Source organism: Ostrinia furnacalis, unplaced genomic scaffold (assembly GCF_004193835.3).
Source record: "Ostrinia furnacalis isolate ACB-3 unplaced genomic scaffold, ASM419383v2 OfSCF2810, whole genome shotgun sequence".
NCBI classification, from domain to species: domain Eukaryota; kingdom Metazoa; phylum Arthropoda; class Insecta; order Lepidoptera; family Crambidae; genus Ostrinia; species Ostrinia furnacalis.
In genome coordinates, this window is record NW_021133049.1 from 399,651 (window position 1) to 416,480 (window position 16,830).

Consider the following 16,830-nt stretch of genomic DNA (forward strand, 5'->3'; position numbering starts at 1 on the left):
AGCAAGCAAATCCAGAAAGAAAAATGGTCCATCCGAATCCATGTCTCTCTATCTAACAGATCATTACGAAGTCACAGCAATAATAAATAATCTTAAATCTAGTTGTGCCCCAGGCTGGGACAATATCTCAAACGAATTTTATAAAACTTGCAAAACCACCCTCAGTAAGCCCATAGCACATTTATGTAACATTAGTTTCACAACTGGTGTCTTCCCTGACATCTGCAAAAAAGCTATTGTTTCCCCTATTCATAAAACAGGTGATACCTCTAATCCCTCAAATTATAGACCGATTTCCCTTCTCTCATCTTTATCAAAAATAATTGAAAAACTGGCTGCCAAACGATTAATCAGATATTTAGAATCAAAAGAGTTACTGGCGCCTAACCAATATGGATTCAGAACAAAAACCTCTACTGAAGACGCAGTTCTTAAATTAACTTCCAAAATATATAACGTACTAGATGAAAAACAAAAATGTATAGGCATATTTCTTGACTTGCAGAAGGCTTTCGACACAGTCTCAATTCCAATACTGATTTCACGAATGGAGAATTTGGGCATCAGGGGAGTCACACTTGATTGGTTTTCTTGCTACCTAAGTGATCGAAATCAAATGGTTCGAGTCGAAGGGCAAATGAGCAATACCGCCTCATGTACCTATGGAGTTCCTCAGGGCAGTATCTTAGGTCCAACGCTATTCCTTGTGTACATTAATGAACTATGTAACATGCAATTACANTCGTATTGAAGAACGTTTGGCGCCGAATACATTCCGGCGGATTTTCATTCAGCCGTATTCAATCCGCCTAAACGTTGAACCGCCGTATTACAAAACAGAGCTGTAATGTAAAATGCCTAGTGGTAATGTAAAACGGCGGATTATACAATCCGACTGCGACATTACTTCCAAATACTCCAAAATGGTATTGTTTCTTGTCACTCACTGGTATCTAATTTCCTATTTCTGATAAATATACTGTAACAAACATTGTCTTTTGCAGCCTAAAGCTAAGAAGAAGTTCATCGATCGCAAAAAGGCTGTAACTTTCAATTTAGTGCATCGTTCACAACGTGATCCCCTCGCCGCGGATGAATCAGCACCACAGAGGGTTCTGGTGCCAGTAAATGCTGCAGTACCTCCGAGAAAAGAGAAAGATCCAGTAAGTAACCTAACCTCTAAAATTTTTACATCAACTCACTCTCTCCTTTCTTACTAGCCTAGTATCCTAATAACTTATAAGTATACGCCTATAAACAATTTGTAGGCTCTTCTTTGGCTTATACTAGAGCTAAAACCTCTTCTAAATACTCAACACAAATAATAAAAACAAATGCGTGGTATTTTTACTAAAACAAATAATTTGCTAAATCACACGAGAATACACAAAATTATAGACTAACAATATTTTAAATCAATTTCATTTTTGGAAGACAACTTCATTTTTTACCCCAACTGTATGTTTTAAAACTAATTTTCCAGGATTTGACCCCAGAACAGCGGAAGGAAGAGCAGCAAAAATATGGCATCTTCTTTGATGATGACTACAACTACTTGCAGCATCTCAAAGACACCAGAGAAGTCACCATGGTCATGCAGCCTGTAAGTTTTAGTTTCTACTTTCTACAAATTACGAGTATTTCACAATAGTAACAACATGAGGTGATCAAGAGCATTACCTGCACAACTTAGAACATAATTTCTATTCCTGCCTGAGTATGTTTTTTTTTAATGTGTCCATTTTGCGAATGGTACAGTCTGCATCAAACCCATTTGTTTCATTGAGACCTGATGATAAACTTAGTATTTTACCATCATGCTCATAATGTTAATAAAAGACTTGGGTACTTATATCATATATCTATGTATAAAGTTAGGCCTTTTCAAGTGTATAAAGTTCAATTTCAACTTATTCAATTGAATTAAATTCAAATAAAATTTAATTCAATACCTTTACAGAAAACAGTACACAAAAGGAGACCAAAAGCAGTCACAAGTGAGAACCCAGAGGACTTTGATGTTGATGATGAGGATGATGAAGAGAAACCAGCCAAGGCTGTAGCAGGAACACTTCAACTGCCCAGCTCGGTGTTTGCTTCGGAAGTCGAGGAGGATGTGGGATTGCTGAACAAGGCTGCTACACAAGGTATTTGCCACTTTGGATTATTGTTTACTACTATAGTTTGGAGGAGGCCTTTGTCCAGCAGTGGACGTCGTTTGGCTGAAACGACGACGACGACTATAGTTTGTGAAACCTTAACTTCAAACTCCTCTTATGTTCTTCTGATTAATTTTGTTGCGGGTCCAATGACAGTATAACTTTCCCCCGGGACACACTTAACCTTCACTGGTTGGGTTATTGGCGGTCAAGCTGTAGATCCTGGCTACACAGGAGTTGCAGTGGTGGGAACGAGAGGAAGGATTAGTCCCGTACCATAGTTTGTAGGATTTATCCCAGGATGCACAAAGAAAAAGTATTGATGGGAATATTGGCACTCAAAAATAAAATAAGTTGTATTTTATGAATTGGCTATTTTCAAATTGATTTTTTTAGATGTCATTTGGCTGAAACGGAATAACTATATTGATTTGTAAAAACAAAACCTACATGCTTAGAAAAGTGAACTGAACTGGGTATTGCTTGAAACTCTATAGAGCAACATTTATTATTATTGTACTATTTATTTCTTTTTAGGTCTCTGCCTGGAGTTGGATCCCGAGGTGGTGGCAGCCCTGGATGAAGACTTTGACTTTGAGGACCCCGACAATCAGTTGGAAGACAACTTCATTGAACTGGCTATGGGTGAAGGTATGTTTGGATTTAATTTTATGTTTTTGGATAATTTCTTTTGAATGACAACCATCTGGTTAAAAAATATATTTTTATAATGTCCCTTCTATTCATTGCTATGCTTTTCGAGCTGCATGTTATTTGCATGTGTTAAACCTTAGCCTTACATAATGCAATTTGTGCAATGAATAAAACTAATTTTTAAAGATTTGTTTTTCTCAAAATAAATCAACTGTTCTACAATATTTTAAATGGAATATGTATTATGAATTTCATACAGTCACTTATAGTCTGGTCGCCGAGAACGTAAAATTTTGTCCAATGACCCCAAGCTATCTATCCTTATCGCTCGCGCGTAATTATACAGGGTGGAAACGATAAGTGATCTCACTCGATTACTTCTAAACTATTATACAAGATATTGAAAAACTGGTTACTGATCCTGAAAGTGCTTCACGAGCTCTTTCAAACAGTGCTAATAATAGGTTTCAGAATAAACTGGAACTATCTGAAAATTCAATGTTTCCAGCTTCCATACATTTGGTAAACTTACATAATTTTAAAAACTACACAAGATATCGTAAAACCGGTTACTGATCCTAAAAGTGCTTCACAAGCTCTATTCAACGGTATCAATATCAAGTTACAGAATAAACTGGATCTATCCTAAAATTCAATGTTTCCGTCTTTCATACATTTAGTATTATCACAGTCATGGCACTCATCTCTTGATAATTTTATAGCAAGTAAAGCCTAAAACTAATGTTTTTCACAAATAATTTTAAATAAGATGCAAGTTACGAGTTTATTTAACCGACTTTTGAAGTTTATTATTTAACAAAAAATAAATTACACTTCCAATATTGTGTCGTTGGCATTCATTTAGTATGGAAGCTGGAAACATTGAATTTTGGGATAGTTCCAGTTTATTCTGTAACTTGATATTGATACCGTTGAATAGAGCTCGTGAAGCACTTTTAGGATCAGTAACCGGTTTTACGATATCTTGTGTAGTTTTTAAAATTATGTAAGTTTACCAAATGTATGGAAGCTGGAAACATTGAATTTTCAGATAGTTCCAGTTTATTCTGAAACCTATTATTAGCACTGTTTGAAAGAGCTCGTGAAGCACTTTCAGGATCAGTAACCAGTTTTTCAATATATTGTATAGTTTAGAAGTAATCGAGTGAGATCACTTATCGTTTCCACCCTGTATTGCTGTCGCGACTGTGCGACGGGCGCCCGCAGTGAGTGTACGAGCGCAACAGCAATATAATTACGCGCGAGCGATAAGGATGGGTAGCTTGGGGTCATTGGACAAAATTCTACGTGTTCGCCGACCAGACTTTAGTATTTGTAATACTATGCATAGGAGGAGATGATGACTTTGACGGTGAAGATGAAGATGATGAGGACGGCGACAGCGTGTCAGACGGCGATGACTCCGACAAAGCGTTCGCTTCGGACCTCGATTCTGATGATGACAGCGATCAGGTAAGTAATTTAACTGTACAGGCTTGGTACATAACTGATTTAAAAAAGGAGAGATTATTATTTCTTTATAAATCAGATATTTATAAACAAAAGAGGATCAGATCAGATACTACAGTTCACAGTAAAAATTAAATAAATAAAGGGGAGTCACACTTGATTGGTTTTCTTGCTACCTAAGTGATCGAAATCAAATGGTTCGAGTCGAAGGGCAAATGAGCAATACCGCCTCATGTACCTATGGAGTTCCCCAGGGCAGTATCTTAGGTCCAACGCTATTCCTTGTGTACATTAATGAACTATGTAACATGCAATTACACAATGGTGAGTTATTGATGTTTGCAGATGATACAGCCCTCATATTTCATGGATCTTCATGGGAAAATGTCAAGCAATGCGCTGAAAGTGGCCTCTCAATGGTTACTACCTGGCTCGAAAATAGTTTGCTCTCTTTGAACACAAGCAAAACCAAATATATCTGCTTTAGCATAACTAATTCTGGCCGGCCTGATGACACTTTCTCGATGACAATACANTTTATTTATTTATTTATTTATTTATTTAAGTGAATCAGCAAATCAAATGCGCACAGCGTTGAATAGAGCTCTGTGATTGGTTCGTATGTCACCCTGGGAGTTCACGCGCACTGTGAAACCTCATAGTATTTTTTGTGAATACCACGGGCGTTAGAATATCTTGGCTATTCATTTACAAAGATACAATTTAATTAAATCATACATGTACGCATGTGTACGAATTTCAAATCAATAATAGCCAAAACATTTTAACAAATGGTATTTTCCAATGCTTATTAATTTATTATAATCAAATTCTGAAAACACAAACAAAACTGATGATTTCATTTAATGAAATCACATGACATAAATTACTTTCAATTTAATTTCGAAAGAATCGCATTTAAATATTACAGAAATTCTCAATTTATCATAATAAATATTTTACTGAAACGTGTTTCCGAGAGTCCTTTATTAAATATTTTATATTGCAAGCGAATAAAATTATTTAAAGCAAACTCATCAAGACTCGGAGAATTATTTTAAAGCCTGCATGAATTTATAACGTAAAGAGCACCATTCTGCAATGTTAATTATCTCTATAACAAAGTTGTCTTTCTCTTTCCTTATTCATTGAATGAAAAGAAACACTACAGCTTTATAACTGTCTAACTTAAGTTATAACTCGTATGTATCTTTAAGTTTTTCTTTAATAATTTAATTCATAAAAACGTATATCGTTGTAGCCATCGTGACGAGAGAAACTACCAATACTTCTATTAAATCTATGTTAAAATATTTTCCAATATAGTTTTCTACCTTGAAATCTTTCCTTTAAATAGGTATTTGTTTCACAGTAATCAGTTTAAAGTGCCGTCCTATCTAGAGAAATAAAATGGAAAGCCTATAATTAAATGTCTAATTAATTTATTATTGCTTAACAAAAATGATTTTATCAAATTGACAAATAAGCGAAGAAACTGCAGAACTACGAGTTTTGCAACTACTTCCACATAAACCATACAAACATTTCCTCTAAAGTTTAAAACGAATACTGTCACAAAGACAAACTTGAACTCTTTAACGGTTCAGAGCAAAAGGACCCGCCGGCACCGCCGCTTTTGTCATTGTCAGAACTCACTTTAGGACTCTATCTGGATTAACATAAAGATCAGAATGGAATGAACACTCCCACATTATAGACTTTTCACCAGGCTAGTTTTACTATTTCACACCTCACATTTCCTCACATAATAAGCTTCCACATTGCAGGAAGAAAAGAAGATTGTAATACTTTATGATATTTTTAAATTAGCCCAGCTCCAAAGTCACCTGGCCGATTTTTGCGGAAAACTGTATGTAGGTATTTGGAATTGGACAAAAAAAAAATTTTTTTTTCGCAACTGTTCAGCCCGTCACAACCTGTACACTTACGAGTATAACGATAATTTAATATTGTTGAAGTCAGATTTATAAGACTTTCTAAAAGACAAAAGCCGCATATTTAATCCAACCAATCCATGTATATTTAATTAACCTAAGCTTCTAATAACAATACCTAAGTTAGGTTCGGTACTTAGGTACCTTGTCCTTGAACATATCATCTGTGCCTATATTAAATGTGTCATGTAATTTACATACTGTATAGTTTAAGCCCTGTTTCACAAGAGGGCTTAAAATTGAATCCCTCTATGAAATGGGTATTCGTCGTTTGTACCAATTTCTAAGTAGGAACAATAGAAATTAGTACATGTCTCCCATTTTACCTATTTTGAGATATAGGTTTATCAATAACATAATTTACTTTGAAGATTACAACTACCATTAAACGAGGTACTGGCAATAAAACTTGCAGAAGTTGACTTCCGCAAGCTGTTTCCAATGTGTAAAACTTGCAAAAGTTAGCTTTCCACAGCTATTTACACAGTGGTGACAGCTTGTGGAAGTCAACTTCTTCAAATTTTGTTGCTAGTCTAAACGCTTTAGCTTTCCAATAGCACCATAAATATTGAAATACTTACTTACATAAAATTCCGAAATCTATGAACATGACATGTATGTCGATGGTAAGTGGCCACTTATCTACTCTATAATAAGGCACCTACGCAACACACCTTTGGAGTATGAATTTCATTATATGTATATGCAAATGTTCTGTCCCGAAGCGACACGCAATACACGTCACGCCAGCCTACTGAAGTAAAAGAACTGACGGCACATCAAGATAACCCTTAGCATCTAATATAGTAGAAATAGGGGCGAGTTTCCACCAAAAATTTATTACAAGTCGTCAAAACATCGTGGTGGACTGTATAAAGCTGTGTCAGTTCGATTCAGTCATACGTCTTTACCATTATCGTTGCGTCATGTTATTCATAATAAATCAATATCCCCGAATTGTAGCCACGCGTCTTGTGAAGGTCTGCGAGTGAAAGTTGTAATAGATTTACTCCATATTAGGGCTTGAAGAGTGGAATAGAAATCCTTGGACATTGTCCTGCAGTAGACGTCATTTGTCTGAAAAGGTCGAACGAAATATCAGCTTTGACCAGCACAGTTCTTTGATTCTTAGTTCTCTTTGAAGTGGGCTTCAGTCGACTCTATGAGCCTTCGATGGCAGATACGAGGGTGGCGTGCAACAGCTAAGCATCGTTTCCACACGACATTCGTTAAAATAGTCCGCAGAGTTGAGCCAGAAGCCCCAGGTTCAGATTCAAGTCCCATTAATAGATTAGGAAGTCAAATAAAACATACAATTAATGAGTTTGCAAGCCATAATTATAATGAACCACCGACCCAAACTTGCCATCTCAATAAAATCAAAGGTATACCAACGAAATCAAAAGGAAAGCGCCTCAAGTAGCTTTTACAAATAACGATCTGGCCCGAATATCTTTAAGGAAAATGACGTTTGCATGGAACTCCTCGTTAATTTCCTCGTTATAGCTATTTAAGGGGATCTGAGAGATATAAAGAGGTCTTCATCTAATAAAGAAGGTCCGAACCGGGAATAACCCCTGGAGAATGTATTAAGGCCCATATCTCTCTTGATCGCTACATTTCCCCAGAAATGTAATACAAAAACTTTAGGAGTAAAAAGTTTGGTGTTGCTTGGTCATAATTTTCCACCAAACTTCTTAGATGGCACAATTACATGTTTCACTTCACGTTTTAATTCTAACGCAAACACTGATCACTTACTTACATTGAACTCAGCATCCCCAAAAATTTCACTATTGTACAAGATTGTGCCATAAAAAAGTAAACCATTTTACATATTCACAAGGTCCACATTCCAAATTTTCTGAAAGTTTTAAAAGAACATCCCACAAGGGACGCAAAGATTCATACTGTCGCCAACTCTTACGCAGAAAGATTAAAATACCTCAGGTAAGTCTGCCCTGGAAATTTACTTTGCTGATATTCACTGGCTCGAGATTTATTTTGTAATCTTGCGATAAATTGACCCGAGTAAATCTTGCCCGGGGATAGACTCCGTAAGTTTGGGCAGGTTTTTGTGACGTTGCCAATTTGGGAAATGAATAACTGATTAAAAGCTAAATGGAACCAGGAAAAATGGAAAACCTGTCATTGTCAAGTTCATGACTTAATCGTAACATAGGTAAATTAAATTTCCGGAAACTGAGTTTTCAGGAGATCCACATTTTTTAATTGCAACCGTGGACTTTATGAAAAACTACAATCTAAATTATGCCGTAAACAGTTAAATCATAGGTAAGTACATACCTACTTGTACACTGATAATAGTTACAATACAACTGAAATCATGATGATCATACTAAACAAACATTTATGTATTCTGTTCATGTCAAAAGTTCTTAATGATATGTTCAAAAATTTTTGATTTATAATCCTACTGGTACCTACCGAAGATGGAAAAAATCCACTTATTCTTTCCAACTTAGAAGCAATTGATGATCTCAAATCCCTAGTTAATTTTTTGCCAACCTAACAAGCTGTCAAAAAGATTTGACAGTTTACCGATAAATATGAATACCGGTAATAAATTGCTTACCTTCCGCAGACGTTTATCCGGGCCCTCTGACAAAGTGCCGATAACTCCGAACATAAACTTGGATGTCTCAGTTACGGTTAGAATAAATATAAGATATATTGTTCGTTCTCTTTCATCTTATTTTAGGACAATAATTTTGTTCAGTCCATTACGCCTTGCCAGTTTCAGGTCCGTATTAAAAACAAGGATAAAACTCAATTCAATCTCAGTTATAGATTCTGTCCAATGATTGGGCAATGAATATTAAAATTGAATCAAATAAAAGCCTCAATCTATACTTGAGACTGAATGCAAAGCTTTCAAAATGACCGAATAGCAAGACGCTTTTGTAAAACGACTTTCAAAAATTACTTCAAACTAAAGAGATGCACCCTTTCAGTTGATAATTTGTCTACCTTAATACAATAATGTTGAGCGTAAATCCACACTTGAGTTCGTTTCATAACACGGGCTTTAGATTCGTTTTACACTTTGTAAAACTTGGAATCTATACGAGTTAAGTTCTTATCTCTTGGACGGGGATTTGCCAGTAAAGCAGTTACGACGCGAACTTCACTCGTTAGATTCTCAAGTAAACTCCTACTCCATTCAACATAGTGTGAATGGGTCTTTTAATTTCTGCTGTTTAAAAATATGTATTGTAATAAAATCTTCCATTTGCGATGACAATGTGACATCTCGAATTATACGTTACTATAATTCGAGTCATTTAGAATTATAATACAATAATTCGAATCACTGAACACTGTCAGAGAACACTGTCATCGTGAATGGACGAAATTAAAGTATATTATAGGATTTCTTTGAACCCCTAAACTAAGTAGGTAAGTGTCATCTGTAAATACCAAGACTTAAAATAGTAATAAGTAAATGCTGTTAGTTTATAATATGTAATATCATGTATGAAATAATATTTGTCATTCTACTGATACCCTCACAAAGCTCACACGGAAACTGAGACGTAGTTTCCTCCATCGTCTGTCGAAAGGGGACAATAAATATTTTCGAGACCCCCTGAGGCGACAAAACCGAATTTACACACTTTTAGTTTGATAGTTACTTTAGGAGGTATACACTCGTCACGTGGCCTATTTAACTTGAGGTCGAAAGTGTAGTGTTATCCTTTCTGTGGCAAACGGAACCTCTTTGTTTTTTTTTTTAAGATTTCTGTTTTTACCTTCTGTCTTATTTGTCATAGCAACGTACGAAATAAACACGAAGTAAATTCTACTTTAAGTACTTAGAATCTACTTGTTTTTTCACTGTTTTGCACTCCCGTTCCTCCGATCCCTCACTGTCCTCAACACTTTCATTTACTACGAAAAATAAAGAAATAACTCCATGGTAACCATAAAATCATTTTGCAGTCTACCGTGCCAGAATAAAAGAATGGATGGAAGTCAATGTAACCCCATTGTTTGTTTTGCACATTCTAATTCCATGCGTTTAAGGTTATGACTATGTATGACAGCACGTCAACTTAAATAATGTGGCACCCTATGTTATTAGTTAATTTAGTTATAATAGCTGCGATTTTAGGAAGAATTAAGGTCCACAAGTTAGTAAAAGTGCTGACGAATATACCTACTTAAAATAATTACGAATGTTATCTTTATAACACTTAATCTATCTTTTTATTGTCTTAATTTACTTGTTAAGATTAAGCATTCTCTAATAATGTTATCCACATAAGAAGGCAACCTAAATAAATAACGTAATTACGCACACCGATCTTATCTAATAAAACCGTAGGTTCTAATTACTTTCGCTACCACTAACTTATTCAGTAAACCAAAGTAAAAAGGACATGGGTCTTTATTATTTTATCATTTTCGAGATAATTAAAGACAATAATAAAACATTAGGTAAGCTCGCTGAGCCCGAGGCTTACCGCGCTAACGCTAAAATAAACAACAGAATATTGCTTTATTCTGCAAAGAAATATCACAAAAATACTGGCTGAAAATGACTCACCTAATGCTACAACTTTGTCGCGAATGCGCTTTATTTTTAATGCGCACTTAGGATTTATTATGGCCAGCAACCTCGTGGAAGTATTAAAGAACCAACACTTTACCTTCATAATATAGGGTTAAAACTCGGCCATTTTAAACCTTTCTGTGCAACGAAAAAGGAAATAAAGCTCAAATTCGAATCATTAATCCAACCTGTAATCACGCAACTCACGCTACAAAAATCGCGGAAAATCAGGCAAAGACAAATAAACTGTACAGCCTACAGCCACTGGCTGGTGCGTGTTATTTCATTAGGATAATGAGCCCGGTGCGGCTTAAATGGATTCCGACATAGATGGTTATCCGTTGTACCTAAAGATAATATAAACATTTGCTAGGTCTGGTGGCAAAACACATTTATTATTTTGTGCTTGAATTGTTAGATTATTTTTGTAAAACCTCGCACTTATAATGCGTTGCTAAAATAAATTACAAAACTGCAAGTTTTCACCTTTGTGACAAAACGTAAAAAAACACTTTCACTCCCTATAAAAACCGTCTGCCACATTTTAACCAGCAAAACAAAAATCTTCAGGCGACCGCCGCGCAGTAAACTGCTGTGGCAGTAACTACCAAGATATAAAAGTTTTATACCCCACGGATCCCTTGCCAATAACAATTCTCCGACGTAACCCCAAAATGATTAATAATAGTGACAGCGCTTAGCCAATCCGGTGAACTTTGTGTCCAGAGCCCGGAAGGGTTAAGCCTTTATAGAAACAAATTAAATTTTAACTATCGAGAACTCAGTGACGTCACATAGTAAAGTGTAGGTGGTACTGGAGACAAAGAAACATAATAAGTACTTAGTAATAGTAATACACTTTTAATTTATCTTCACTTGGATATACCATACTTAGCTGTAAGTTTCCCCAAAGTGTAAATCAAAATTAAATCAAATAACCAGATTTAAAAATCTATCGTCAATAAACTGTTTGAATACCTTACTATGTCATTTTAATAAATTGAAACCTCAATTCTGATTAAAAATAATTAAGAGAAATAGACTGAATTCTCAAACTAAATTGTCACAAACTAGAAAACTCAATAAGATTCTAACCAAAAACGACTCGAGTTAGAACATCTTGGAAACTTTAATCCGTCTGGTCTGCGTGAGACTAATAACTAAGTTTTGTTTTAAAATGCTAATTGCAAAACTTTGCAGCGAAAATTATGTACAAATGGAAAAATTACATTTTATTTTCTCATTTGGCTAAGTTTCCCTTGTGATTACAATATTTTAGCAAAAAAAATAATTAGTGTTTTTCCAGGAATGTTCATAGTTCCCGGGGGATGGATCTTTCTTTGACTACCCGAGAGTCAAGTTAGCTAGGGCGATATTATATTGACTACCCACTATAATTTGAACTTTAAGGCCTTGTCTGTTAGTACAATGGAAAATTTTGAGAATTGCTTTATCCATTAGCCAAACTAGGCTAAACTATTATGAGCTTAAGATTTAGTTACAAACCTTAAAATTCAGCTTTTGACTCTTTCAACGGCGATATTGTTAAACAAAATTGGCCCTTTTCACATTTAGGTACGTTTTTGTTGAGTATTTATTACTTCGACAAGCAATAAATCATTTTTTCATAGTAACAAATTGTATTTCTTTCTAATTTTGATGAATCATTCTGACATCTGTTTGAAACGTAATCTAATCGATCAAATCCGATACACACTGCAGCGAGGCTAAAATATCGTTTGTTGTTTTATTGGTTTGTGGGTTATCCATCATTTAGCCTTTCAATATGAAATATTAATATGTTGTAATGTGTTTCACACCAAGTGCATCTTGTAACGCGAAGTATTTATAATATAAATTCCGGTGAAATGTTTTCAGAAAGTGTTCTATAACTACACTAATTTTGGTTTATTATCTCTATTTTTTTAACCTTAAAATAGACTATTATGATTACGAGAATTTACGGACCATCCTAGTACATGTGGGAGTAACTCCCACTTTTTGTTTTAAATTCATCAAGCATTCACTTCATGTGAGTACCAACGTAGACGTGACCCAGTGACACTCAGCTTCTCTAACATTTACCTGATTTTGAAACTGCCTTCGATTTATGGAAACTACAAAAGAAAATGCTGAAGGAAAAATGCTTATTCAAATAAGAATGGTAAATACAAAGATACAGAGTCCAAATTCTTATACAGAGTAGGTAGTTGAATTGATTGAGGAAAGAAACCAATCTCAAGGAGGGGAAAAAACAATCTTGAACCGGGCCACTTTGAGCTCCCCTGGCGACTTAATATATTTTCCAACTGCCTATTTAAATTTGTATTATGAACTGAAATATGTATATTTGAACAAGCTCTTATTATAATTATTAGAGAGAGGTTGAACAAAAATAATAACGTTATAGGTAAAGTTAAAAAAGTACAATGTATGTATACTGAAAGTCAAGTCCAGTCTTGGTTAACCTGAAAAATTAGCAGTTTTATATACCTTTCCTTTTATACCCATCATCTTTAAATGAATAATTGCGATAGTATAATTATTTCCTTTGCGTACCTAATTTGTACAACAAACAACGCATACAACTACATTTCGTAGTAAAATATCTACTGTTATTATGGAATAGAATAAATATCTTTTAGAAACTTCTGTGGAATATGTTACATATTGTATATTCCGTGATAACGTCACCCCCTTAATGTTTATGGCCACACGTAGCACAAACACGTAACAGGAAAATGTGGATCTGCCTTACCTCACACATGTCTGCTACATTAGGTAAGTAGACTGCTTATGTTTTGGCAGCTGCATTATTTTGACGTAATATAACTAATTATATTTTTCTTCTCAGTCGTTACACTCTTGCTTGACAGAGTGCTCATGGTCGTCAGGATCAGGAATTTGGATTGTTGTGGCAGATATTGCTATAATATACAATAATATCAACGTATAAGATTTTTCTTAATTATTTTCCTCGAGGCTTTAATACGAGAAGTATATTGTGGAATCAAACATTTTAAACGAATGATAGTTTGAATATAATAGTAGGTAATAGACTCATAAAACTCATTTATTTTTGCAAATAGGCTTATAAAAAACACTTTTACACGTCCCAGTAAACCCTACCCTACTAACTCCTTCGGGACAATAAATGAACCAATGCTGAGAACAAGCAGCTCAAGAAACTCAGTCACTATTGTCATTTTAAATAATTACCGCAAGTTTTTTAATTGCTTTTTATAAACATAAATAAACAGTAGGTATAATTTGTCGATTTAGTTGACTAAATTATCACACACCACACGCTATTATTCCACGCCAATTTAGTAATTTTCTCGCCCTAATAAACATAGAAAGCTCTATCTACTTATACCCTCCCTGCGCAAATGAGGGAGGGAGGGCTCGCTCAACGATAGGATCTTCCCTTTTTGCTCGTGTTATAGCCCGTGAAAACTACCCTACAAAAATATATCTGGCCCTAAACAAACTACTGGGAATTCATCCTCTCCGATGAGCTCGTAAGGTCATGAGCTAGTGAGCTCAGTGACTGTGAGCTCGTTGAGTTCATCCCAGTAACAGTGCAACACCATCCCCCGAGCGCTTCTTTGCATAATTTATGCATGGAACAGCTATGTCCTAAGCACTAAGTAATCGAATCATTGGACTTTTCAATTTGCCTTTTCTAATGGCAGTGTTTTAAAGGTAATTTTCATCAAGTTCTCTTACAAGTAAATACTCAGAACAAGACATTATGTGAGTAATATAAATTGTTTTTGTTCATTTAAAGACATTGTTTCTTATCTGAAAATCCCAAACTTTTTGTATCTTAATCTTTAAAACCATTCATCCCAGGCTCCTTAAATTTTCAACGTTGAAAAGATTCAAGTATACTGTTTGGATAATGACTCTATTATACTAATTGTAGAGTTGTAATAGGTTTAATCGAATCAATTGCGTGCGCCTCATGTAGTATTCAATCGATTACAAAGGTTGGGTAGGCAGATCAGATTAAACCAGTATCATGAAGACGTTATTTACGAAACACTGAATAATTAAATTCATTAGGTACTGTACATAGACCATCGAGGGGATATAGTATGTGAAGTGCCGGATTTACGATATCGGGGTTGTTAAATTTGATTAATATACGAATCCATTAATTGGGAATACCTACCCACTATCGTAAGTTACCGTCGTAAAACTATACTAATAAAGATAGTAGAAATCAAAGGAAGTTTATGAAGTCATTCAAAAATTAATAGTTATTAAATTTTTATTCTTCTGATTATATGTAGTTCTGATCTTGGTTTCACATTTCAATGACATCTAAGGATGAAAAAGTAGGAGTCTACAAACAAGACATCTTTGTATACATCCAATCAGGTTTCATTCAATTTTAACTGCCCTTCAGGCAATCAACTAATCTCAGAGGCTTTCAGCAATCAAGACTATTTGCAAACGTTTAAGTTGCCAAAATCCTCTGGGGTAGGCACCTTTCATTTTTACCCGGCATATTTTTGTGCTAGTAAAACGTATAACCAATAAAAGTGCCACGAATTTCGTTTCACATAAACATAGGAAACGTTTTAGTGAAAATACGTGATCACTAAAAGCTCCAGTAAACCGCTTCATGCTGAAGCAGCCAATAAGCGTTTTGTTAAAAAATGACTCTTTTATGCGCCAACGCGTAATAGCTCGAAACCTATTCCGGGCTTTAATGTTTGAGGAAATTACTTATTTCATGGTTGCTGCAAACCGTATTACGCACGCGTATACGCTTACTTAGCAAAACAATCTGGCACTATTCGGATATTTGATTAACTTACTCGGCAGAGCTCGTTAATACATGTGTAGACAATTATGTCTAGCTAGGAAATAAATACGTTCTCTGCAGAGGATTGTGATCAGTGGAATGAACTCTAATGAGAAGTTTATTTCAGTGCCTTCCTTTTATACGTAAAGAACCAGAACGTTCGTGAGGCTTTTTTATGATAAAAGGTACTTTTAGCTACCCATACTTTTATAAGATGACTGTGGTGATGATGTCTGGCTATTCTTACCGTTAGATAATTCCTGGCAATAAGACGTGGTGACTGAGTTTGTTCTGGCGTTTCTTCTCAGCACTTGCCATATGTTTGTCTCGAAGCGCTGGTAGGGTCCGAAAGAAAAGGAGACATGTATAGTGCCCCATAAGGGCTACCTTTTCTTTTTTTCTTTTTTTGACGTTCATAAGTGCCACTTGTGGTCTAAACTGAATAAATGATTTTGATTTTGATTTTTTTGATTTTGTGGCATCTTATGTGGATTTTGGAACAAAAATGACATATTTGTTTTCGTGTACACAAAACACATTTTCATACTTAACATTTATTTCACTCTTTGTTTGGCAGATTGGGCAGCTTTCCGTAAATATTTGATCCACAAACGATTGCCTGTGACCAGAACCTTAAAAGTCCAAATAATCCGACAGCTCACCCTTCTAACTTAACCGCAATAGTTTGTTTAATCCCCGGCGTACATATAAATGAACTTAACTACTTTATTTGCCGATTCCTGCCCTAGCCACAATAAGATTGCATTTACATTGAGGCCACTTGTTTTCATTTAATGATAGATACTTAATTTTCTATTACTATAAAAATTCAAGACAATGTTTGAAACCTGTATCCTAAGGCATGTCTAGTCTGTAAACCAAGGTTGTTTTTTTTTTCATATGTTAACTTCTCACAGCATGGAATATCTTAATGTTAGTATTTTCAGGCGATATTAAAACACCTCGTTTCCCGATGAGCGTCTTTCCTGACTCATTTTTACTTAGAGAAGACTAAGACTGAAAAAAAAGGTAATAAAAAGAATAAAACGTTATGATCACTAATGTAAAAGAAGAACTCACAAACGCTAAATCAGATGTAGAAATTCGTTTTTGGTCGACAAAAAGACATTGCCTAAAACATCGATTCCATTTCTGATCCCTGTATTGTGAATCTCACCCTGCATATCTTAGAATACGATA

General features: G+C 35.0%; 1 protein-coding gene across 1 annotated transcript; it reads left to right on the forward strand.

Annotated features, from left to right (window-relative positions):
• Positions 1–902: 902 nt before the first annotated feature.
• LOC114356481 (protein LTV1 homolog) lies at positions 903–5,581 on the forward strand. The gene is made up of 7 exons (XM_028309692.1): positions 903–926; positions 1,005–1,163; positions 1,484–1,603; positions 1,961–2,147; positions 2,697–2,810; positions 4,165–4,312; positions 5,545–5,581. Exons 1-7 carry the CDS (start codon positions 924–926, stop codon positions 5,579–5,581), a joined length of 768 nt encoding a protein of 255 aa, XP_028165493.1. The 5' UTR covers positions 903–923.
• The last annotated feature ends 11,249 nt before the right edge of the window (positions 5,582–16,830 follow it).

Bases quoted from the DNA above. Each gene is read 5' to 3' on its own strand.
- LOC114356481 (XM_028309692.1), top strand. The intron at 2,148-2,696 runs GTATTTGCCACT...ATTTCTTTTTAG, and splicing joins GAACAAGGCTGCTACACAAG to GTCTCTGCCTGGAGTTGGAT. The intron at 2,811-4,164 runs GTATGTTTGGAT...TACTATGCATAG, and splicing joins TGAACTGGCTATGGGTGAAG to GAGGAGATGATGACTTTGAC.